This window comes from Hakea prostrata, chromosome 9 (genome assembly GCF_041222555.1).
Source record: "Hakea prostrata isolate BN-2017 chromosome 9, UWA_Hpros_2, whole genome shotgun sequence".
NCBI classification, from domain to species: Eukaryota; Viridiplantae; Streptophyta; class Magnoliopsida; order Proteales; family Proteaceae; genus Hakea; species Hakea prostrata.
In genome coordinates, this window is record NC_142608.1 from 17,508,439 (window position 1) to 17,533,884 (window position 25,446).

The 25,446-nt window shown below is 38.2% G+C and overlaps 1 protein-coding gene across 2 annotated transcripts in view; it reads left to right on the forward strand.

Annotated features, from left to right (window-relative positions):
- Nucleotides 1–267: 267 nt before the first annotated feature.
- LOC149004885 (uncharacterized) overlaps nt 268–25,446 on the forward strand; it is a 52,776-nt gene continuing 27,597 nt past the window's right edge. For both annotated transcript variants that reach the window (XM_089135536.1, XM_089135537.1), the window contains exons 1-5: nt 268–546; nt 922–1,197; nt 9,603–9,659; nt 24,088–24,115; nt 24,190–24,312. In XM_089135536.1, coding sequence (XP_088991662.1) covers nt 1,103–1,197; nt 9,603–9,659; nt 24,088–24,115; nt 24,190–24,312 — 303 coding nt within the window. In that variant the 5' untranslated portion in view covers nt 268–546; nt 922–1,102. The remainder of the gene's footprint in view (nt 547–921; nt 1,198–9,602; nt 9,660–24,087; nt 24,116–24,189; nt 24,313–25,446) is intronic.

Below are 25,446 nucleotides of genomic sequence, written 5' to 3' on the forward strand. Positions count from 1 at the left end.
CATCCTTATCATTTGAAATATCACCCATATACATAAAACATGGTTCGCAGCCTTAGAGGTGTAGTGGTTTCAACGCTCCAACATCAACGCCCACATTTACCAGAGGAAAACGAAATCTTACCAAAGCCATTAAAAAAAGAAAAGAAAAAAGAGTAAGAATCAAATCCTATGCTGTGTATTCCTTATCTCATGCGCATCCACGTACTGTCTCAAGACTACTCTATGGCACAAAAGTTACTGATGATTGTGGATCTGAGATTTATGTTGTTCAGATTGTCAAGTAGGACCCATGCCGTCACAAGTAGGGTAGACGGCTCGGTTCCCGTTCTCCGTTCCCTTGTTCCTTTCTTTGTTGGTTCTGGCGAAGCAAAAAAGCCTCTTTTGCCACGCCGACCGAGAGATACACACAGAAGGAACGACGTGGATTAATGGCTACTCTGTCTTCTGCTTGAAAATCTTCTAGATCAGTACCTTGCACTGCAATAAATCTAACAGAGACAGAAATTTAGAGAAGCCGGCTATTGGGCTTTAAATTCTCGTTTTCAGGTAACTTTTGATTATCCATCCTTAATAACTGCTCATATAACTTAGCGATCCGGGAGGCCTTGTTTGCTGTTGCTATTGGCAAGCTGACTGCAAGGTTTCATGGTTTCATTTCCGCGTGAATTTCGTTTTTTCTTTTCTTCTTTCTATCTTTCTTTCTCATATTCTGCCGTGACTAGATGGACCGTGGCCTGAAATCTCCCGTTTCTATCTAAATTGAACCTAGGACTAATGATTTCCTTATAGTCTAAGCGCATTTGCATTCTGCATTTTGTTCCCCTATTGGCCGGAAGATTTATCAATTTCACTGCACTCACTCTATACTTAACAGTATGATCTTTTGGGCTGGGACTGAATTAAGTCAATGTTATTGTACAGCTTCTGATGCAATGCTGATCCTCTGCAACGAGGAGGAGGTTGGAGAAGAATGTTGGCAAAGGCAGTCTAGACATTTGACTTGGCCCACTACCTGGGGATCATTGTGTTTTGGAGCTCAAAGTCATGTATTTTAAACCTTCAGGTGGTGAGAAGGAGCGTTTGAAAGAGTTTGGGTGCTAACATGGCTGATGAAGCAGCTATAGCGGATGCAGTTGGATCTAGATTTGGTTCGCTGGAGCTCATTGGAAGAGGATCGTTTGGTGATGTTTATAAAGGGTGAGTACGTTCTTTCCAACTGACTATTGATCAATCTTCATTGGTGTTTACCACTTATATCTTGGCAGTAAGACTGAATTATTATTTAAACTAGCAACTTTTTTTCCTCCTAAAGACTTGGTGCCCATATCCAATTGATCACCACTTTTATATATAACCCCTTTGAAACTAGACTTATACCTTTTTCTGCCTCTCTCTTGCTTCTCATTGAGTGTGTCCTAGGAGAAGACTCTAAATGGCGATATTAGAAGACAACTTAGTCAATGGCATTTCTTTTCTTGTAAATGTAGCTAAACAGGTGTCCTCTATGTCAGAAGCCAATGTACTTTGTTTCTTCTCCTCCCCTCCCCCAAACGATAAAAGTGATAAATTTCATGATTCTAAACAAAAGAGGGGTAATACATTGTTCGAGCCAATATATTTTACTTAATGAATGGATGCACTTGGTTGCATTGAATTGCTTACAATGTTAGGCAGTGACTGAAGGGAGAGCTGGAATGACTGTCTGATGTTTGCAATATAACATTTGATATATCAAATCAGTTCTTAGTCTTGTTTTTCACAGTTTTTTAATTGTCAAATGCTTTCTGCATTGAGCACCTATTAGTACCATGATACCATAGTTAAAGATCTTGATGTCACTGCCTGACTTTCTCCCGCAAAAAACCAAGTTGGGGCATGACCTTAGCAAGTTGGGGTATGTTTCTTTCTCTTACCAACTCAATTGGCCATCTCAGTGGGTTTTTGAGAATAGACAGGTCCAAAACGTGGTAAATAACCTATTTTAGGCCTTTTCAGAACCTTGAAGCTATCAGATTTTTTTTTTAATTTTTTTTAAAGTTCCAAATAAGGTTTAATTGTGGAATGTTGGTTGTTACTACTTCAATAAGCTAAAGTTCTGAACTACACTATTCTACATATAATTTAGTTATAAAAGTAATCAAATCATACCATGTAAAACAACTCTAGTAAGCAATAGGAATGTTCAAATCACAATGAATTAATATACCTGCTAGTATTGAGTACATCTGATCACTCTACATTTTGAACGGGTATTCTATGTATCCACCAAGTAGGTTTACCATGTCCTACTGTTGCTATAGAACAACTTGTCGTACAACATGACATAAATATGTTCAATTATCAGTTAATGCAGGAACCATAGCCTAAGGTAAGCAAGCTGGGTTTGCATTGAGAATCCTGACATCATCAAGTCAATACTACCAATACTAAGCTCTTGAATAGGTGGGCATTGTATGCAGCAGCTCAATTGGATTCTAACAAGATATCTTGTGTCGAAGGGAGCTGCAGGTCTTTTATATGTCGAGTTGAATTAAGATCTAGTTGACTTGAGTTCTTGATTGAGTTGGTGTCGTTCTCAAACTATGCATGATACCTGTATGTGGTTACAGTAATAGTACCCTGCTTGTATGAAATTGACTAATCTACTTAGTTGGCATGATTATGAATCAAATACTTCCAATATTTCCTTACATTAGGAAGTCATTCTATATATGCGTTGTGGATTTAGATTTTGGTTTCTACGTGGCCAAAAACCCAAATCTCCAACCTGGTACTATTTTTTTGAAGTTTTAACCTTGGGTTTTGGGCCTTATATAACCTCCAAATGATTTGAATTCTTGCCTCCTACCTATTTCAAGATAATAAACATAATGAACTAGTATTTTACCCAAAAAAAACCACTGAAAAGTTAACATTCAAGTATACTAACATATGACAAGAACCGAGAAGTACCAAATGTTACATAGCATGGTTAGAACTTAGAACTTAGAACTTATAAAGTTTCAAACTTTCAAGTTTCAATTACATAGACAAGTAGACAACAAATGAACAAAAGTGCTTCTATGCTAGGTCTAATACTAGTGTCACTGTATGCTCTGCTCCCTATATCAAGGACAATACCTATCCCATTACATATTGGCCATATGGTTGTCGAGTAGTCGAAATTGCAGCTCTATATGTCACCTCATCCACATGGCTAAGATGTCCCGATGGTGAGAAATGGAATACACAATCCGGATAGGGAAGTCTTGATGGAGGGGCTAGTGGTTGTGGTTTAATGTCGAAGATTTGCTCCATAAAGTACGTGACTTTGAAGCAGAACCCTAGTGGTTGGGAGGGGCACCATAAGGTCCCACTAGTGTCTGACTTTGATAGTCGAGAGGGACACCATAAGGTCCATAATTGGAACCAGAAGTAGAACCAATACCCTCAATAGCACAATCATGTAACCAAGAATCTGTGGGTTTATACCATGATACCATCCTAATCCTTTAGATGTGGAGTCTTTGGAATCATCTAAGCTCACGGATCGCATAGAGCCCACCAAGCTCGCTGCATCAATCGGAGGGTAAGACCCGTATGATGATGTGTCCTTTGTACCATATTTGTGCTTTTTTTCCCTTCCCTTTCCTGGTATATGCCCAGCACGACCTTGAGATGTAGCTCCACCATGGTCCGAATCCAATGTTGTATGAGTGAAGTAGTGAACTAACTGTCACTAGTGTATCTCAATGGTAATCCCTGACTCTCAACTGGTGGTGGTGGTGGTCTCTCCTTAGGATTAGCCGAATCTTGATCATGAGGTCCAACATCATCATCATCATCCCCTCGGGGGGTGCCTAAGTCGCTTCGTCTACCACAATCAAATCCTCACTCTGGGTGGATGCATTGGGGTGTGGCACGAAGGACGGGCGGGTGGTGCATGTGCACTCCCCTGATGGGCCAAGAAGGCATACACATTAGCCCCCATTTGCTCTGCAATATATTTATTGGAAGTTGGAACGACCTCCCGCCTCATCTAGCAACGACTCTTCTCTATCCCTAATCCACTCAAATGGTGGATTCTCATCATTATCCTCCACCTCAAAGATGTTAGCCAACTCGATCATGTTGTTCTCTCTATCCATCCCATGTAAATATAATCCTCCCTCTGTTTCATATTATAGTGCATATAAACAAGGTCCTCTAGACGCTTCACATCCAAGCGGTTGCGCCTCTTTGAGTGGATAAGGTTGAACGTGCTCCGCTCACACCCAATGGCAAAACATGTTTGTGAGAGCAATTTATATGCAATCACAGTTTTGTGGGGTGAGTCATTGCCATATTGAAACCACCATGTAGCTGCAATAAACATAGACTGAAGTCAATAATTGACTAATTAAGTAGAAGATAGATATTAATAATTAAATATATAATGAATTAACTTACCCCAAGGGGTGGATTCTGGTTGCAATATGGCCACAGAGCAACGGAAACTCCTACTAGCATCCCTAAATGCTTTCATCTAATATAAAGTGAAAAGAATAACTTGGTTAATATCTTTGTATGACACTATGAATTACGAATTATGAATTATGAATTATGAAGTATAAAATCACAATCTCACCTCCATATTGATGATTGCATATATAGATAGGTTCGGTTCCGTCCTCCCCACTACATTTTGGACAGCATCTATCAAGTCTTATCTCATCCCAAGTATGTCTTTGTACTGGTACTTGGGATTTAGGTAGTATGTTGAGTAGGGAATAGTGTGATAATCAAATGAAATTAAATCCACCACTAAATAACTCACCAACCTTATGTAGTGGATGCTGCAACTGCTTCTTCCATTTGTTTTGGATGATTTGGATGATTTTTTGGTTGCCCTATGGGTAAATCTGAGCAACTTGCTTCTTCATCAAATTTACTGCAGCCCATATGTGTGGTACAATAGGTCTTCTTTGTTGATCTACCATCCTCAAAAGTCAAAACATGCATCACGGGCTCAAGCATCTTCACAACAATCCTCACATTATTCCAGAAAGAGTCACTTAGTATGGTATTTTGTGCTCTTCTCCCTCCTTTGGTTGAAGAACCCTCCTAGTTAAACCACTCCTCCAAGTCGAACATGGTCCTAAGGCCAACTTTCTCGCTCTCAAAGCTTTGTAGTGCAATTCAATTGGTTGTAAATTTGGTTATGCTTGGCCTCACCAAGTTACCATACACCGGTCCCTCATCATCCTTAGTGCATAGAGATAAACATAAATGAACGTGCTGATATATCGAGTCCACTACTTTCTTTAATATTGCATTGATCTATGTCCTTTAGCATGAGGTTAATGCAATGAGCAACACATGAGTTCAAAAGAACTTATATCTGTCTAGATAAGCATGTCCAAATTAGTAATGAACCATCAAGTATGTATGTAATATGATTTAAAATTAGTAATTTAGTAGTAGAAGTAGAAGCATGTTTTATACCTGGGGTTATCCACATCTTCAACCCAAATTTCTTGTTGTTGGAGCCATTATTTGACACAATCTGACCACATTTTCCTCTCCAACCTCCCTCACCACTTGCTTTTATAATTTTTAAATGTGTTTTGTTTTCTTTTTCTCACTGGATGCATCCACTGACTTGAGGACATTGTCCTCCCATTGTAGTTCAACATGAAACTGATGATGGACTGTCTAGTAGGACCAGTGCAACCATCACACATTACAATCACCCCATTGAAGCCATCTATGTAGTCATTTAGATCTTGTTTGTGCTTAAGCAGGTACCACATTGTAGATCTCATGTGGGGTGGGCCCTTGTATACCACTCCCAGCCTCGCCTATCTCCTCAATCATATCCTTTTAGTAGGGCCCTTTGGCTGTATTTGTTGGAATGCTATGGTACAATGCCCATTTGGAGAAAGCCATTCCCACTTTCTCCTTCACACTTCCCCACGAGTGCTTTAACTTCTTTTGCTTATGCTTTGACTTCCTAAAAAAGGCTGGATCTGTACAAAGAATTTCAAGATTAGGATCTGTAGCATGTGCTGATGAAGCTCGGCCTTGTGTTTTGGGGGTTGTGGGATATGAATCTCCTCCCTCACACACTAACTCCTCATAGGGGCTTGGGAGCTGCCTCCCATACTGGCTGGCTCTCTAGATGACCGACAACCTATAGCCATCTGCTGCCTCCTCGTTTCATCTATCCTTGCTTGCTTCCTGCTCATCTTCATCACTCTTCTCATCTGTGTTGCCTCTAGGTTAGATTCCGTTCCATGCTACGCTGGCTCATCTGAATCAAAGTCTTGCTCTCCTAGCTTTGAGAGGTCATCTAGACAAGCATTTTCGAACTCCTCCCTCGGTAATCCCTTCTCTTTCCTCTTTTTCTTTCCACCAGCCAAGTACGAGGCTGTCACCTTCTTGATCTTTGAGGACACCTTGGGCATCCTATTACATTCTTATATTCCCCAGCTAGATGAACCTTCAATCTAGTGGCCCCACCTCCTCTTATTTGTTTCTTGCAATAATTACATTCACTATTCTTCTTATCAGTTGTTAGTGGCCTCCTATGTTGTGAATCTATGTGTGACATCTTTAAAAGAGAGTGTTCGATACAAGAAATACACACTATCTTAAAAAGTATTACAATATGCTCAAAAAATTACATACATGCTTCTACTAATATTCTATTATTTTTAAATATAGAACATAAATGAATTAATATATATTTTTTATATTTAAATACTTTTAAATAATATTTTAATATTTTTCAAATAATTAATTAACAACAATAAATTTGATCCAACATTGTCACAACATAAATCAAGTGATGGTGTCTCACATTGGCCAAGATGAAGCCCATGCATCATGGATATATATGTATTTTAGCAATATACCTAATTTAAAAATTAAGTTTTAAAAACAGAAAAATAAAAAAATAGCAAAACCAAAAATTTATTTTAGTACCACACTATCATAGATCAACACCCTAGATTAAACATATGTTAATTTGAAAGAAATCCAACATGATTTGAGGCACGAACAAAACAAAAATAAAAAAAGGAAAGTTTGGAAAGCGAAGAATTTCTTGGGAATCCTACAAGATCAATTATGTTGGTTCATTGGAAGTTTGGAACCATATAACCCCATACCCGGAACTCCAATTAACAGAAAAATGGAACATATATTTTCTCCTTTTTCTTTTTTAATAAAAAGAAAAAGTGTGGAGAGAAATGACAAAAAGATATTGGAAGTTGGAACATCAATTTGGAGATATGATGGAAAACCCACCTTGCAAGATTCTCAAAAAATGGCCAATGGAGGTGCAAAACTGGTGTTTGAAGGTAAATGAGCTGTTGAAACTTGCTGAAATGGGGGTAGAAACCAACAAAAATCGAGCTGAAGAATATTGCAGGTTCTGCATGAAAATGTGAACTTTTATAAAGAGTTTGGACTGAAACTGGTCAAAACTTGTCAAACCCGAAGTTTCGACCAGTTTCGGCCAAAATTTCGTGTCGTATTGATTGAAACATTGTAATGGTGCAAAATTTTGAGAAATTTGTTTTGATTTGAGATTTTGCAGGCATTTTGACCGAAATTTTGCAGGTTTTGGTTGAAATTTGTTTCATGGTATACATTGAAGCTGTAATTGTCTCCAAGAGTAGCAGAATTCTCCTTCCTATTTTCTCAAATCTGTTATGCTCTCTAGTGGTTTAATTTGTGACATTTCAATGTTTTTGGAGTAATGACAATTGGTAGAAAGGTCATTGTGCCCCCCCCCCCAAATGTTGAATCTTGGCTCCGCCTCTGGTTGAGGTAGAGAATTGTACAATCATGTCATGTTGCCAAATCAAGTTTCCAACGGCATTGCCTTTGTAGACTATAATATCTATTTTTAAACTATATTTGGTGTAGTAATTTCATTTAATGTAAGGTTGTCTTTAGTTTTTCAATTTTTGTACTTTGTGTGATGCTTGCCTTAAAAAAATCTTATTATATCCTCCAACTTCTTTATTTTCTTAATCATATTTTCATATGCTCTTTATTGACTTAGAAAAAGCTTTTGATAGAGTCCCTAGAGCGTTAATCTAGCAAATAAAGAGAAAAGATATGTTGCAGTGTGTGATGGTACATGGTTCAGTGAAAAATGTAATAATGGTGGGGGGAGGCAAGGTGGTGAATTCCCAATTACAGTTGGGCTACATCAAGGATCAGCTTTAAGCCCATACTTATAACCAAAAACAATCAAGATGAGGTTCTTTGGTGTATGCTTTTGCTAATAGTATTGTTTTGGTAGACAAGACAGAACTAGGGATTGATACCATGTTAGAATCATGGGGAGCAACTTTGGAATCAATAGGCTTTAGACTAAGTAAAATGAGTATGTAGTGTGTAACTTTGGTCATGTCCCCCCCCCCCCCCCCAATCCTTTGTATTTGAAACCAGTTTTAAGTTAAAAAAAAAAAAAAAAAAAAAAAAAAGAAGAAGAACTTTAGTCATAGACGGATGATGAAGTGAAACTTGATGAGGAGATTCCACAAAGCAATTATCTCAAGTACCTTGGCTCAATCATAGATAAAGAAGGTGGTATAGGATAATGTTTCCAAAGAATTAAAATAGAGTGGATGAAGTTAAGAGGTGCGTCTATTGTTTTGTGAGATCAATATATTCCTTCAAGACTCAAAAGGAAAATTTTATAGGACCATCATATGACCAACTATGATGCATGGTGAAGGGTGTTGGGTTGTTAAGAAGCATCATATTAATAAACCTAGTTTTGTAGAAATGAGGATGCTAAGATGGATTAGTGACAAAATTAGGAAGGATAAGGTAAGAAATGATCATATTGGAGCTGTTCTAAGAGTGGCTTCAATAAATGATAAGCTACAAGAAAGTTGATTGAGGTGGCACGGGCCACGTTCAACGCAGACCTTTTAAAATGCTCTTGTAGGGGATAAGTAATTTAGTCTAGATTGAAGCAATTAAGAAGAATTAGAGGCAGACCTAAAATAACCTTTGTAGAAGTGGTGAGAAAGGATATACATGGCTAATGGCTTAGGCCTTGTGTCTAGTATGGCCTCAAATCTAGTGAAGGGAAAGATTCATGTGTTCAACCCCCTTTTTTTCTTTTTGGGGGATGAATAGCCGACCCCCATTTAGTTGGGATAAGGCTTGTTGTTGTTGTTGTTTTTGTTATTATTATTGATATTATTTTAAACATTTAGTGCCTTGACGATTATAGTTAATCAGTTTCATGTCACTTTGAGTTGGCATATTATTCAGCATATAAGTACAGTTCAACATAATATGCAGACTCCTTCTGGTGAGGATTGGCTTTCTTTTGTCATATGATAAATGGTGTACAAGCCCCGGTCCATGTGTTATGCTGATTCTGCTGAACTCAGTGGTCTAATAAGTTTGTACATGTTAGTGACCAATATCTTCATTTTCCTGGAGTACAGTAGAATTAGATGGTTCTATTGCTATATTCACGGAGATTGATTCTGAACTAGTTCATTATAGTGTTAACCTTTGTATGAAGTAGCTGCGCCAGTTGGGATGGTTATTGAAGTTTATGGCATGACGCTTTTCTAGAGTTCCCTGATACCTTTCTTGATTTGCAGGTTTGACAAGGAGCTGAATAAGGTTGTTGCCATTAAAGTTATTGATTTAGAAGAAGCGTGAGTACAAATTTTAGATTTAATTTTTTTTTAAAATAATTTTCAAGTTCAGTGTTAATTGTCTTCGCCTTTTGGACAAAGGTCTAATGTTACTAATAACTAGCCCTGCCCCAACTCCTTACGCACAAACCACACCTTCACCAACCCCCCCCCCCCCAAAAAAAAAAAAAAAAAAAAAAAAAAAAAAAAAAAAAAAAGGAAGATGAAAGAAGAAGAAGAAGAAAAAATTTCCTTTATTTATTCTACTGAAGTTAGTCACATCAATAGTTGATTATAATATGTTGATACTGTCAATCTTAACTAATACTTTTATCTTTTTGTATCTTAAGTTTGCTTGCACATGAAAAATTTAGATGTTCTTATCCTCCAGAATTTTAACTTTGTCCACAAAGCAAGGGTCTATGTTCATGATATATTCAGATAACTGGTGTAAGTAAATATTTACTTATGGGACCCCATTGTCTCCAAGGTTAGTCACAACAAAATGTGCTTTCTTTTTGCCCTTTTAGTACATCAGGCTTTTCCGCAATGAGGGTAAGTAAAACTGTGATTTCATCTTGAAACTGGATAGATCTATTAAATGACTTTAACCTTTTTGAACACCTTTTTTTCTTATTTTATTTTAAATCTCTGCATTAAATTACTCTTGGAAATTAGAAAAGGCGCTGTTAAAACTTAAAAGAAGGTCTCTACTTATTAGTTCACCAGTTCAGTGACAGGAAGTTGTTCACTTTACTTATATATTTGGATTTGTATAAGCTGTGTGCTGTCACTGTATTCCAGGAGATTTACTTAGCTTTTAACATATCTATGCAGTTACTTTCCCTAACAGGTGAGGGGAAGTCTTTACAAGTTTGATTAATACTACATGGTACTCATAGTCTTGCCAGTCTAATAATTATTTGACTTACATGGAGCCATGATTCATTATCTCTGCGGAATTTTGCTGAATTTTGGTAATTTCAAAGCCCCATAGACAAAAACATCATATGAACTGTTGAAACCCACAAGACAATGTTTTGAAATTTTTGTCATTTCAATTTGCGAATCTTGCTGATTTTGGTCTAGAGATGCATTGTTTGGTTGAAATTTCACCCTTTATGCACCCTTAAAAGGCCAAGCAAAACTCAGAAGAAATTCTATTTTTCAGTATCGAGGTTTCAGTTGTCTCAACCAGCACTGGCATGAAATGAGTTTTTAAACAATTCTTAGGTTTTATGGACCGCTTCATTTGAACATGGTTTGGCAGCAGGTCCAGTCTGATTTTATGAAAACCGTGACATGGCATAGAGACCAACTTGGAATCATACATATTGTTGGCAATACTATCTCTAAGTAAATGAATTTACATCTTACAAGACTTGAACCAAGCTTATTTTTGGTTTTTCCCTATTCAACCATCCTGCGATTGATGGATGGTAAAACTGCAAATAATGAAATTAAAAATTAGCTCATATGCTGGAGGTCAGGAACCTTGCGATACATTGTTACATGACAAGATTGAGGCAAAGTTTACCAAGGGTATTCTATCATATATACTTAAGATAAATGACTGTTTTAGAAGAAGGGGAATGTGGTTTTGGTTGAAGGTGTTGAAGGACACTGTGTATGCCTAACATTACCCGGCTGAAGGAGTGATTAGATGAGTTGGTGTGATTTGATGGAATTTGACCTTGATGATTTGGTAAGGCTTAATTGAGCTGGTAGATTATTTAAAAAAGTATCAGCAACAGAAAGAACAGGGAAATGTTGGATGGATATGACTATGAATCAGAAGTGTGTTTAGAGGTCATCCAGAGACATTATCGGTAGCTTAGGAAGCATCAGCAATGTTTGGTCAAGCCAATGAAGCTTTTGAGTTGTGTGTCCTGGAGGAGATGAACATGCCTTGAATAATTATTCTTTCATTGGAATCAAGACTGGTGCATGCTACAGCTGTGTTGGCTTGGCTGGAGCCTGTACTGGAATGAACTCTTCGGATAGCCAAGATGCAGCTGGCCAACTTAGTTTTCTGGTCTACAGGGGGTTGGTAGTTGATACACGATGCGGTCTTCTATTTATTTATTTTTATCATTGAGTAGATTATGCAGGAAGTGTTTTGGTGGTTTCTTTACTTGAAGAATTGTCTAATTTGTTTCTTTTCTATTTTAGTTGGGTTTTTATTGCTATTTCTTGTCCTTTCTTTATATCCCTAATGGAATATGATGGAAGGCATTTGAATGAATTGCAACGAAAGATTGTGTTGTCTGTCGTTTTGCTTATAAGCCAATAGCAATTTGTTCTTCATTCTCTCATATTTTCTTCTTCTTCTTCTTCCCTTCTATTCCCTTCGATTCTGGATTTTCCTCCTCTTGTGATCCTTGATCTGTTCTACATCTGAAACCCTAATTCCTTTGCTGCCCTAAATTCCCAAAAACCCTAGAAACCCTCAGTTTATCTTCAATTATAACTCCGAAACCATTCCTCCAAACCATAATTCCTTTTAGGACTGTCATCCCCTACCATCCCTTATAGTCGACCGCAGCCCTAACCCTAACCTTGAAACCCTAGAACTTATAAAACCTTAATATCCTAAATTCTAGTTTGAGGACTAACTCTGTTATTAAAATTCTGTTAAAACAGAATTGTTTATTTATTTTTTCAATTTCCCACCTCAAAACAGCTTAGCCATATCGTACTGTCCTTCCCCATCATACCTAAATCAACCCTAGACCCCCCCCCCCAGCCCTAGCTGCAGGAGTTGGAAGCCTAAACCCCCTAGTTGCAGGTAATAATTGACCATCTACAGCTGCTGTCAATTGACTGAAAATTGACCTAGAACAGCAAAGAACAACCTTAAAGTAATGCTGTTCTCTAGAAGAGGATCCAGAAGACTGGCCCCTGAGTTGGGGTTGCATCATTATCAACATCTTGTTACTGCTCCTGTTTTGTTGTTTTGTCCTGTTCCCTCTGTTCTGGTATACTGCAGGTTCAGCAAGAGAAATGTCGGACTTCTTCAGTTCTTAAATAATCAATTGATTCAATTTAACAATCTTGGGTGAGTCCATGCCTTTGGATGACCCACTGTGCAGCCTGCGAAGTCCTAGAGTGGATTCTTCCTAGAGCATGAGGTATTGACTGACAACAGAACTGGTTTTTATTCTCTATTGCCAGTTTCAGATTCACAAGTTTGTAAGTCCCAACTCTCTTACGAGTTACGACTACCAATCCTGATTACACCAGTAAGGTTGTCTGGAGGGTGCATGAAAAGTGCTCCTCATATTTTCCAAATGTTTGGTTGTTAGGAGAAAACACTGAGGGTCTTGCATCTTTTTCATAACTTTCACAACCTTCAAACATTAACAAATAACAGCCAATCTTTCTGTCTCCTTTGAGAAACTCTGGTGCAGATCCAGCACCTATTTGGGCTTATTTTCCTCTGAACAAGCCTCGGGATGGGTTCTATAGGTCATGGGCCTTTGATTCCATGGGTTTAAATATTGTAATGTTCCTCTTTTAAGTGGTCTGAAATAGGGGTAAATAAGTGGTACACTGTACATGAATTTAGGCTTAATAAGTTAGTTTTTTTCATATTTAAAGTTTGAACTGGTTTGTTGTTGGTTAAAATAAAATTCATATACAGTTACTGGTTCAATTTAAGTAAGTGTATATCTCCTTACAGAATACAAAGTCCTAATCTAAAATGGAAAGCTAGTTCTATTTATAACTCCAGCTATTTGTGTGGGAGTGAGGAAGGGGCACATTACATATTGCAGCTTGGGAAGTGTCTTACTTGGTAAGGAGGTATATTGTTCCAATCCCATTATCTCCCATTTAATTTATATTCTCGTTTTTGGAGACCCAGATTACTACGGATCCACCTATGGTCCATGTACACCGTTGAAATCCTTCCAAATGCATCCACAACCCATATGCATCATCCCCTTCATCCTGTAGGTAGAACACATCAAATTATCTTTTGAGATCCAAGTTCTACTCCATTTTCTTTGTATTCCCTAGAAACCCTAAATTTGAATTTAGATCTACATCAATCTGACTACCAGGTTTTTCCAGAAGCCTAATCCCTGTACCTCATTTCCCAAGTCCAATTCATGTTCCAGACGAATCAGATCACCCCGTCAAAGCTGGAAATTCACCTCATTAAAATTATCCCCTAAAATCATGTAGTGTTCAAGAAACCAACCTTTTCTCAACTAACTGGTTCAAATTCAACACTTGATTGTCATTTTTTTTGACTGCATATAACCCCTGATATTTAGATTGATCTTGTTGTGGTGAAGACAAATTTTCTCCATGTAAAATTTTCCAGGGCCTAAATGCGCTTGGTTCGTCGTTTTTTGATGTTAGCACTGTCGGGTCGGGCACTGGGTCATGTTTAGAATTAGGAGCTCTTTGAAATAACCGGTTGTGGGCCCCAAACTATTTGAAGGTCCTGTTTTGTTGTCTTGGGCTTTTTTTTGGGTGCAAGGGCATTTTGTTCTTTTTCCTTGAAGTGAGGGTTTCACTTCTCAACCGGTTGAGCGGGTTGAAAACAATTAGGGTTGTATTATGTTCTTATTCTCATGGTGAAACCATCTCTGCTCGGCTTTGGAACCTCAAAAATCTTGTCTAGTGCATGTGGTTTTTTTGGTTTCCAAATCTTTGCTGCGTAGGTTTGCTAACAGATCTGATCACCCAAAACCCAATAAAAGATCCCATCATCTTCCGATCTCCAGGAAACCACCCCATCTCAAGAACTCCAAAGATTACTTGTAATTCCTAGACCTACTTATTGATGTTGATTGAGACTGAAACTTAACTCCCCATCCCTTTTAAGACCCTAATTTGAGATGCTCTATTGTTAACCCTATACACCCAAACCAAAATTTTTACGATTCCTTATTTTTCTCCCAATTGGAATTGGTTTTTTTTGGTGATCTTGGCATTGACCCTCATTCAATTGAGGCTAGGTCAAAGTCTCCCAAGCTTGTGACTATATGGAACTCCATCAACCACATGTGTTGGGGATAGGATGCCTTGTGTTCTGTGCAAGGGTTTGTTTGGGAAGACATTTAGGGTTTACATGGGTGGTTATTAGGCTTACTGGGAGTTATTTGTAAACGTTGAGAGGGTTGAAACCCTTTCTCCATTGTTAGTGAAGACTGTCGTCAATGTAGGCACCCTGCTGACCACCTAAAATCCTTCTATTTTGGTTGTCTGCTATTGTTTCTTCTTTCATTTTATTGTGTTTAGGGACTGAATAGTTTTCAGTTTCTACAATCTGGTCGCTGATAAGAATCCAGAATGACCTCTGCAATTAGTGAATTACTCTCTGCTCACCTGAAATTTCCGGCAACAAGTCGCTCCTCACCCCTGAAATCTCTCACAATGTATCTCACTAAGATAAATACAAGAATTGGGTCTCAATTGATGAACAAACAAAAGCAGATTGAATTCAAATAACAATCTGTAATTTCCCTTACAATTCATTCCATGGTGCCTTTCCTAACAAAACACGGTGAACTCACCCCAGTTCACTACAGCAAGCAAGCTTGCCCTAAGCACCTAACTCATGTCACCTGCCTCCTCTCTAATTGCAGTTTCACACTGTGTAACCCTCTCAAGGACCCCTACGAACACTCTTCCCATGTGATCCTCCCACATGGATTATTACAATACCCAAAATTACCCCTGTTCCAGAACTTCTATTGATGTCTTAATAGTCTCCCATCATCCTGATTTGAAATTTTGAATAATACCCAAGTTGACCCCTTTTGGAAAGTTTGGTCTGCAACCAGACCTCTTTGTGGCTCTTGTTCTGCTGTGCTGACTGATAGTCATTTAGCAACATCCAACACCAGATATCTATGGAACTGAGTCAGTGTGTTTGTCTCCTCCTCTCTATATTACCTGGATTTGGTTACAAAGCACGTGCTGCAGATCTATCATTGTTACTGACAATATTGTGATCTCAAGAGGTTATATCCAATATAGGCCACTCTGAGTTAGCAGTTATTCTCCAGTTTGACCAGTGTCTCTCTCTGTCTCTGTCTCTCTCACTCTCTCTCTCTCACACACACATATTGATATCAAAGACTGGATTAGCTTCTAGAGCTTTGCTTCTAGTTGAGCTCCTTGCAGAATTTCTTTTTGTTTGTTTGGTCTGCATGAGGAATTGTAACTGTTTAAACTCTTTAAATATCATTTTCTTCTTTTCTGCTTCTTTTATTTTTTTTTAAAGTTAGTAAGAAATATGGCCTTGAAGCGTGGAATGGCATGTTGGCTGAAACGGATTGTCTGGCTGGACCAAGGAGCTATATTTGGGATAGTGAGTTGAGTTGAATTGTTTCTATTTCTGAGTGTACATGGAGAAACTTGTTTTATGTGACCATGGAACGAAACTTTGTTTCATTTCGGTAGGTCGAAATACCTGAAACTTCAAAATTTTGCTGAAATTTGGGCGAAACATGGTACAATGCCCTATTTCAGTGGGTTTAGATGTTTTTTGGCCTGTTTTTTGATGTACAGCTTAATTTGAGGCCAATAAACATGATGGAAGTGTTATCTTTTCCCCTAAAACTTAACCCAAAGTGGTGTTCTTGATCAACAAATGTTTTGGCAGTTTGGAACATGCATTTTCACAAACGTAAATATGGATATTATGCAAGAGAACATAAATTTTTTCATTAAAATGCAACAGCAGATACAAGAACAATTAGAATCCAATGCACAAGTATAAGTGTACAACTTAGTACTCAGTTCAAAATTACAAAATTACAATGAATGATGTATACCAATAAATGAATTACAATGAATGAATGAATGAATAAGATACATATTAGAAGTCCACAATAAAAATAGATAATGAATGAGACCAGTTTAATCTAATAAAATTTGCTGTGTTGGGTTGTATCCATCCCTTGAGTTATAGAGTACCCTAAATACTGGACATAATTTGGTCATGGCATGGTATGCCTAAAGTTATCCATAAAGTCGGTTATTGCCCTTCTATAGGTCGCATCAACATAAAGTAGATATCCTATCCTAGGTCATATGGCCATAGAGTGTGACTCAGTCGCGGAAATGGGGTAAGTGGATGTGGTGGTCTTGATGGATATCCAAAGATGGAGGGATCTTGCTTTTGTGGTGCATCTGATGTAGTGGCGTCTATGGTGCCCACTGTTGAATGCATGCCACATAGATCTCATTAAATCCTAGAGGCTCAAAACGCCATGTGCACATTCACCAACTTATGTGAAACAAAACCGGTTGTTCTTTAGAATGAACTGAACCAAATCCCAGCCGCTTAAAACAATGTGCACATTTAACAAACTTAAGTGAAAGAAAATCGGTTTTTCTTTAGAATGAACCGAGCCATGTTTTGAGTGGTTAGGATTTAATAGGATCCACATGGCGTGCATTCAACGGTGGGCACCACAGCACCACCACGTCAGACGCACCAAAAGCAGGATCCAAGATGGAGTCCACAATTGATGCACTTGATCCATCCCTATACTTATGTGCAAATATGCTATTGGAATCAGCAGATGAACCACCGTATGCTCCACCATATCCATATCCATACCCATAAGCCTCATACGATGCAGATCCAACATTCTCTATGCCATCCAAGTTCATGGATTTCATCAATTTTACTAAGTTGGCCATGTCTGCATCCATTAGCCTTGATTGGTGGAATTTCTCACAGGGCCCCCTAAAGTGACTCCTAGATGAGGAGGCCTTGCTCATATGACGAGGTATGCCACAATGTTGCAAATCTTGGGTGGCATACGTGAACTATGTCTCCTTGGTGAATGTGATGGGACTCACGGTTGACTCCATTAGTGGTACTGCATAATGCTTTTGAAGTCCTCCACCACCGTATTATATCATTACCACCATCGGTGCTAGTCTCAGCTCCTGTACTAGGAGATTCTCTACCAGTATCCCTAGTACTAGTCCTGGCTTGACTGGGTGGTTGGGTCTCATCCGGATCCTGAGTTTGCTAACCATACATAAAAGACACAACCTCATCATCGTCACCTGGGCCTATGGACCAACCCATCTGCAATGGTACTTCCTTTGGAAAGACCGTTAGCTGCCTTTGAGCATGTACCCGACCTTCGCCAACCATGACCTAATTGATGTCATTGCTGCCTCCTGGGCAATATGTGGGTCAGGCCTCCTTCTAGGATGCTCCAACAATGGCTCACCTTTGTCCCTCTCCCAATTGATAATGGGTCCCCATCAACTAACTCCACTTGAAAGATCTTGGCAAGTCGATCACATCTTGCTGCCTGGTACACTCTGCACTTATGCGTACGTGCTAGAGCCTCAACTTCATGTTGTAGTGAACGAATATAACTTCATTTAGGCATTGGGAACCTAATCTGTTCAGCCACTTTGAGTGGATCAAGGAAAAGATGCTCTCTTTCCTTTCACATCTAGAGGCAAAGTAAGTCTGCGAGAGGACCTTGATCACCACCCTCCTGAGGTTCTTTGCACTCTCACCATATAGAACCCATCATTCAACTACATTATAACACAAACATTTAGTTATTACTTAATATTTGTAAAATTAATACTTTTTATAGGAGTTATTGATCTAACCAGGATCATCGTATGCCTATCCTGCACAACAACATTTGTACCAAAGGACCTAAATCCGTCCTTGAAAGTCTTGATTTACTATCATTTGTAATAATGGTTGGCTAACTTCTTTCAAAATTCAAATGCAACTGTTAAGTCCTTACTATCTCATCTCATTGTTGCACACGTGTAGCATTGGGTTTTGTTCCAACTTTGCCACCACAGTCTTTACCGCTTCAATAAGCTCCATATCTACCCCAAATGTTTGTTGTTTTGGTATTTGAGGTTAAGATAGTAAGCTGCACAATTTTAAAACTCTCAATCAGATATAGCTTATTAAAATCAAATCACTATTGCGGATTATGCACTAATTGCATAAATAACAATTACCTACTAGCCTAATGCAGTGGATGTATAAGATGTGTAGTTCATTTGTCATTGATGATCTTCAGGAAATTCTGGCTGCCTCTTGAATTTGTTGTGTGTGTGGCCTCCTTGTTGGCATTAATGGCAGCATATAGATTGGGCATAATGGGTCCCTTTAAAGAGGAGTCCACCAAACGTAGGACCTTTTTAATGGGGTCCATCATCTTCACTACAATCCCCAACTTTTTCTAGCTTGTCTAAGTGTTGGATCCTCTCCAACTAAACCAATCCTCAGATGAAAACATAAAACTCAACCCAGATTTCTGTTCCTCAATACTCCGCAAAGCTATGTAGTTTGTAGTGAATCTGGTATCAATACTCGCAAAGCAATGTAGTAAGTGGTGAATCTGGTGATACCAGGTCGCATTAGGTCACCATCACATCTCTCCTTCATCCTACTTGGAGTGTAGTTGTGATTATATATGAAGTTAGTCATCTATCTTGCCTTGTCCACTACACTCTAAACAATCTTTGTTTTCCTAATGTCCCTTAGCGTGAGATTAGCGCAATTGACTACATATGGTGTCCAAGACGGGTTGTAAGTGTTGGAATGCATCATTATCTCTCTAACCTTCTTGAAGTTGCTACCATTTTCTATGGCAATCTGCACGACGTTTGTCAACCCTGCCTCTTCCACCACCTCTTGGAGGAGCCCATATATGTACCTGTGATCTTTTACTGCCTCGGTGCATCAACAGATCTCAGGATCATGGTGGGAGATCTCACGAGATATCTCACTTTTTCAAAGAAGCGAGACGAGATGGAGATCGAGAGTAAAGAGTTGGGATATCTCGCTTGAGATCTCGCCATATGTTGCCATGGATCTCACCATATCTCGCTGGAACTCTCAATTTTCACCAACTTTTTTTGCGGATTTCAGCTGGATTTTCACTTGCAACTACTCTTAGCACATCTACAACATCGAAGGAAGATCAATCATTCTTTGCTTGTCTTATGAACTTATGATTTGATTTATATAGAACTTCTAATGGTTGTATAATTTTATTATTCCATTACTGAAAATTGAGATTGTGATATTCATATAGATGGAATTTTGATGACATTTAGGTCATTTGATGCATTTGATACACTTGCCTTTTCATTTATATGCCTTAAAGGTTCTATAGTACATGTTGTATAACTTTGCACTCCCTAATCTTACAACATTTCAATTCACACTATGGGTAGACTTAGAAATCATACGTAGGGTTGTTTTCTGACAAATCCAAGGCCACTAATGTGTTCAAAAGGCCTTAAATAGGCTAAATACCAAGTTTCAACCCAATTGGGACCCTAAACTCCACCGAGATGGGCCACCAAGTTGACGCAAAAAAAATTTCATATCTCGACTTAGATCTTGCTGAGATGGTCAAGATCTTGGTTTTTCAAGGTGGCGAGATCTCGCTCAAGAGCGAGATCTTCTACCTTGAGCGAGATCTTCTACCATGCTCAGGAATACTATCCTTCCATCGTAATATACCACAAAGTTGATGATGAACTTTCTAGTTGGACCAGTTAATCCAAAACACATTATGGTGACCCCATAACTCTCCCAGAAAGACCTTATCCTTGCAATGTATTCCTCAAGCTCCTTCTCTGTAGGAAGATGGGCATTCATGATCTCATAGGGATGGGGCCATGATAACTTGGAACAACCTTTGTGATCATCTCAATCATTGTCTGATAATAGGGGCCTTGTGTGTGTTGGTGGGAATGGTGTTGAAGACCATCTACTTTGTCACCGCTTTTTTGACTTTACCCTTCATGTTCTTCCAAGCTACTTCAATCTTTGGCTGCCTTCACCCCTTTCTTTCTAAACACATCTGGATTTTGCTTCAGTGATCTTGTCGTTATGGAGGCACTAGTGATGGAGAAGGAGCATCTCTTTGACTTTGTGACCTCCTAAACATGCCAAGTACACCACTTGTCACAAATGGTTTAGCTCCTGTAGCTTTAGGGGGACAAGATCCTACACTGCCTCTAGCCCTCTCATGCTCTTATGCCAGCGATGCCATGCTCTCTGCCATCGCCCGCCTCAACTCCATAGCCTTTGTGGTTGCATGTACATCTATTGGATCCTCATCCTCATCATTAGAATCAAAATCAGTGGGATAAGAAGGCCCGTCACTACCTTTTCATCCATAGAGGGAAGCCTCCCTAGGCTGGCCCAACCATAGGGGGGCAGTTTTGTCCTTATTCCCCCCTTAGACTAATTTCAGCGTGTCTTTAATTAATGAAGTTTTAATTTCGGCATGTGGTCTTTAGTTTTTTGGGATAATTACTATTGCTCCTTGTACTATAGCTTAATTACTACTTTATCCCTTATACTCTTTGAAATTACTAATCTTTCTGAATCCCCCCTTGCCGTTAAGCTCCGTTAGTTAGGTGATGACATGGCATCAGAAAATCTAAAATAACGCTAAAATTTTATATTACTTATTTACACTTTATATTAAATTACATTATCACCCTTAGTAACTAGGGAAAAATTAACCCTAAACCTAAAGTGCTTACTAGTCTTCTTTTCTTATTGAAATAAAAAAAGAAAAGGAAAAAAAAACTTGTCTTCTCTTACCTTACCAAGAAGAAAAAAGCGTCTTTTTTTTATTTAAAAAAATAAATAAATCGTAAAAGAGCATTTTATCTCATCTTCTTTCTTTTTTGGTAAACCTGGTTTCATCTTATGAGGATTTGACTTTTTGGAATCTAAAATGACAAGAATACAAGGGTAGAATTGGTATTTCTTATGGTATTGTTTTTTAGCTTCTTAATTCTAGAAGGGCAAAATAGATATTAAACATCCAACCGTAATGGTTTCTTAACACCGTTTGAAGTGAGGGGGCAATAGTAATTTCAAAAAGAGCATGGTCCTTTTAGTAATCAAGTTATCGTTCAGGGGGGCGATAGTAATTATCCTTAGGTTTTTTTAATTCCTGCATATGTCAATTAGAGTCTTTAGTTAAATAGAATTCAGCATGTGTCAATTAAAGTCTTTAGTTAATTAGGATCTTATTTCAGCTTGTGTTAATTAGAGTCCATAATTAGAGTCCATTAGATCTTTTTATTATTTGTCGGTTGTGATACATTGTAATGGGATCCTAATCTATAAAGGTGTTCCACTTTAGTGCCTTTTAGTAGGATATAAATAGGCATACTCTTTCTTTATAATCTTAAGTCTAATTATTTGATTAAGAATATTGAGTTTGAGGATCGTGGTTCCTGTTTGAGGGGGCCACGGCGGATTTTGAGTCAAGTTTTCTTCTTCAAAGATCAGAAACTTTGTCTAGCACTCTTCTTCAGAAAATTCCAGCAAGTGTTAAACAATTCTCCAAGTAAGTGAAGCATCCCCACCCCTTCCCCTTCAATTGCAGCCACCCCCAGTCCCTTCCTATCCCTGCGCAACCCTAATTCCCCCTCCCCCTTGCTGCCTTACTCTGGCAGCATCATTCCCCAAACCCCACGACACCCCAGCCCCTTCCCTACCCCCTACAATCTCACCTAGGGCCTTCCCTACCCCTCCCCTCTTGAACCCATTTGGCCCTCTCTGTGTGTCTCTTTCTTCCCTACGGCAGCAGCAGCACCCTTCCCCTATTAGGTCACTAATTCCCTCCCCCTTACCTTTCCTTCCCTTCTGGTTGGATCTCATATCACCTCTCATTCCATCCCTATTCTTAGTTCCATAGAAAAGCCTAAAACCCTGACACTTCTAAAATTCCTGCACTTCATCTTCTTCATTAAAATTCTGCAATTCATCTTCAATCTCCAGACTTAAACCCTAGTTCAACATAAACTCTCAACCACACTCCAAAGTCACTTAGGATTAGCATCTCCTACACCTACTCCATGGTTGTCAAGGTGAATAAAGAAATTGGGGCTCCATCTAGGCGATTAGGCAACAAAGCGGCGCCTAAGTGGTCATAAGGCGATCAAAGCGGTTGGGTCAAATTTTTTCAATACAACTACTTTTAAACTACTTTTCAATACAACTTCTTTCTCTAATAAGCTAAACAAATATTCAATAGTCACATTCGTAAAAAAAAAAAGCATTCAAGAATCATAATTATGAAAAATTATTCAAAAAAATAACACAAACATTAGTTTATCTCATCAAACCATGGTTGTCAAAGTGTCCGCTTAGGCATTTACTGATTCATTGATTCTTGATGTTGAGTATGGCTTATGTTTTACATTTTGTTGTCGACGGGCATGGGAGCTTGACAACCATGACCTGCTCTACTTCCCTTTCCAAATCCTAACCCTAGTTGACTTCCCTAAAAATCCCACGCTAAGTAGAAAACCTCCAACTAAAACTAGACCCATTAGGATCAGATCTGGAATTTCAAAATATCAACAACTGCCCCTTTCCTAACCTAACTAGCTTGTAGTTTGTAAACCCTACCTGTTAAATGCAGGCCTGAAATTGTCATTACAACAAGATTTCAAGTTTAAAACCCTCAGCCGCTTAATGCAAAGCCTGGCCGAATTCTGCTAGGCCTTTACCTAAGCCTTTGAACCCTAAAACCATCCCAAACATCCCATAATATTAGACTTATTTGCTGTAAGATTTTGGGCAGCCCTTAATTTTAGGGAAATCCTCAAAAAACCCTGATCCTACAATTGGTTTCACATCAAATTGTTATACTAATTTTTTTTTAAAATTTAAATAAATTATTATTAGGTTGAAAAAATATTTCTACTCCGTGAGACTGTAGATCGGCCCATGGAGTTCATCAGATATTTATTCTATTACTATACAAGTAGTATGTCATATTTATTTCTTAGATTTTCTATATAGGAATTTTTATTTAACAGGAAAAAAAAAAAAAACTCTTTGCAAAAGCAAATTTCGATACCGTGAGTTCGTAGTTCAGCCCATGGTATTCAACATATATTATTTCCATCGCCATTGAACAATCTGACATGCATTTTAATTTTTTTTTGCTCATTTAGAGATGAAAAATTCCAAAATCTAATAGAAATGAGGCTTGATCCACCCAATGCACGTGTTTGTTGGTAAAATCTATGAGCAAGATCCACTAAAAAATGTTCAAAACACACAGCGGGTGAAATTTCCCCCCCTCTCTCCCTTGTCGAAGTTTTGCTTGAAATCAGTGGAACATTTTCTTTTTGTAAGCGATTTCTCTCATAGATATTGTGAAACTATACAATATCTCCATATTTTGCAAATGGTTGATGGTTCGGTGAAGTTTTGACTATTTTAATTTTGCCTTGGCGTTTTGTATCGCCAAAGTCGAAACCTGTGAAATTCGGCGCAAAATTTAGTATAATGTTTGTGAAACACAAGTGGTCTCTTAAACATTGGTTTTGCTTGATGATTTGAATTGACAAGCATTCTGTATGTAAGAGAATTCAAATTTAAACTTGTAATTTCATCTTCAAGTGTTCTCATCATGTGCTTTTTTTGTTTTTTCAGGGAGGATGAGATTGAAGACATTCAAAAGGTATTCTTTTATATTCTTGGTTTGGCATTGAAGTTTTTCCTTAATTCTTACGTTCTTTGATTCTTATCCTTCAGGAAATTGCCGTTTTGTCCCAATGCCGTTCTCCATATGTTACAGAGTACTATGGATCATACCTTCACCAAACCAAAATATGGATACTTATGGAATACATGGCTGGTGGTTCTGTTGCTGATCTGGTAGGTTATCTGTACTTTGCTTTTGACATGAAATTGATTTTGCATGTCTTTTAGTTGTAGGTAGTTGATGTTAGAAATCTGTTTTTTTTCCATGCCTTCAATCCCTGATTCTGTATGTAACCAATAGATGGCTTTTTTTATTTATTAAAGGAACATTGGGGTGACATTGGAGACTTCTAAAGACAGCCTGTATGGGACTGGAAAATGTTAAATGTTCAACCCTCTCGTCAATTATTTTTCACTTTCAGAAACACCGATAAATGACAAGCCATGGATATCGAGGATACTTTTGTGAAAACTACTATTTGTCTTCACAGGGATTCCATTCAGTCAAAGGCACCAAACTCAGCATTTAATATTGCATTGCTTAGGAGATGAATAGGTTTAATATTTTTCATAAGGCAGCTGACAGGCTAACGGGTATCCTGTGATACAAAATGAGGACTCAAAAGTTAACACCTACTTCTAACAATTTTCATGGCAGGTAACAGGTATCCTTTGATACAAGATGATGACCAAAAAAATTAAAGACAATTCAAAATACTTGCTAATAACTGGAAGTTTGGATTACCGGATGATCTGGTTAATCTTATAGCAGCTAACTGTGAGAAATTCAAGGAGTTAACACAATAACCAGAGTCAAGCTTTGACATTTCCTCCAGCAATACCCAAGACACTTCATATTAGTCTAGAATTCTATCACATCTCCCTTGAATAAGAACCATGGACAGGAATGGTCATCTTGATTGATTCCCTATTTTCCATACTTCATATTGTTGAAAAAGTAGATTGTGGTAGAATGGCTTATTGATCAATGTGATCTCAAGCCCTCTATTTATAATTAAGTGGAAAATACACTATTACATAAATACCTTTACTTGGGTAACAAGAAATAGAAATTTACATGAATAAAAACTCTAATAGAATTGGACTCCTAGTAGAACTCAACCAACACTCCCTCTCAAGTTGAGGCATAGATATTAGTCATGCCCAACTTGCCTACAATAGGAAGGAAATCTCCTTCTTTCAAACCCTTGGTGAAAACATCTGCCCCTTGGTCTCCGGACCTCACAAAAGGCATGCAAATAAGCCCTCGTTCCAACTTTCCTTTGACAAAAAACCTGTCAATTTCAA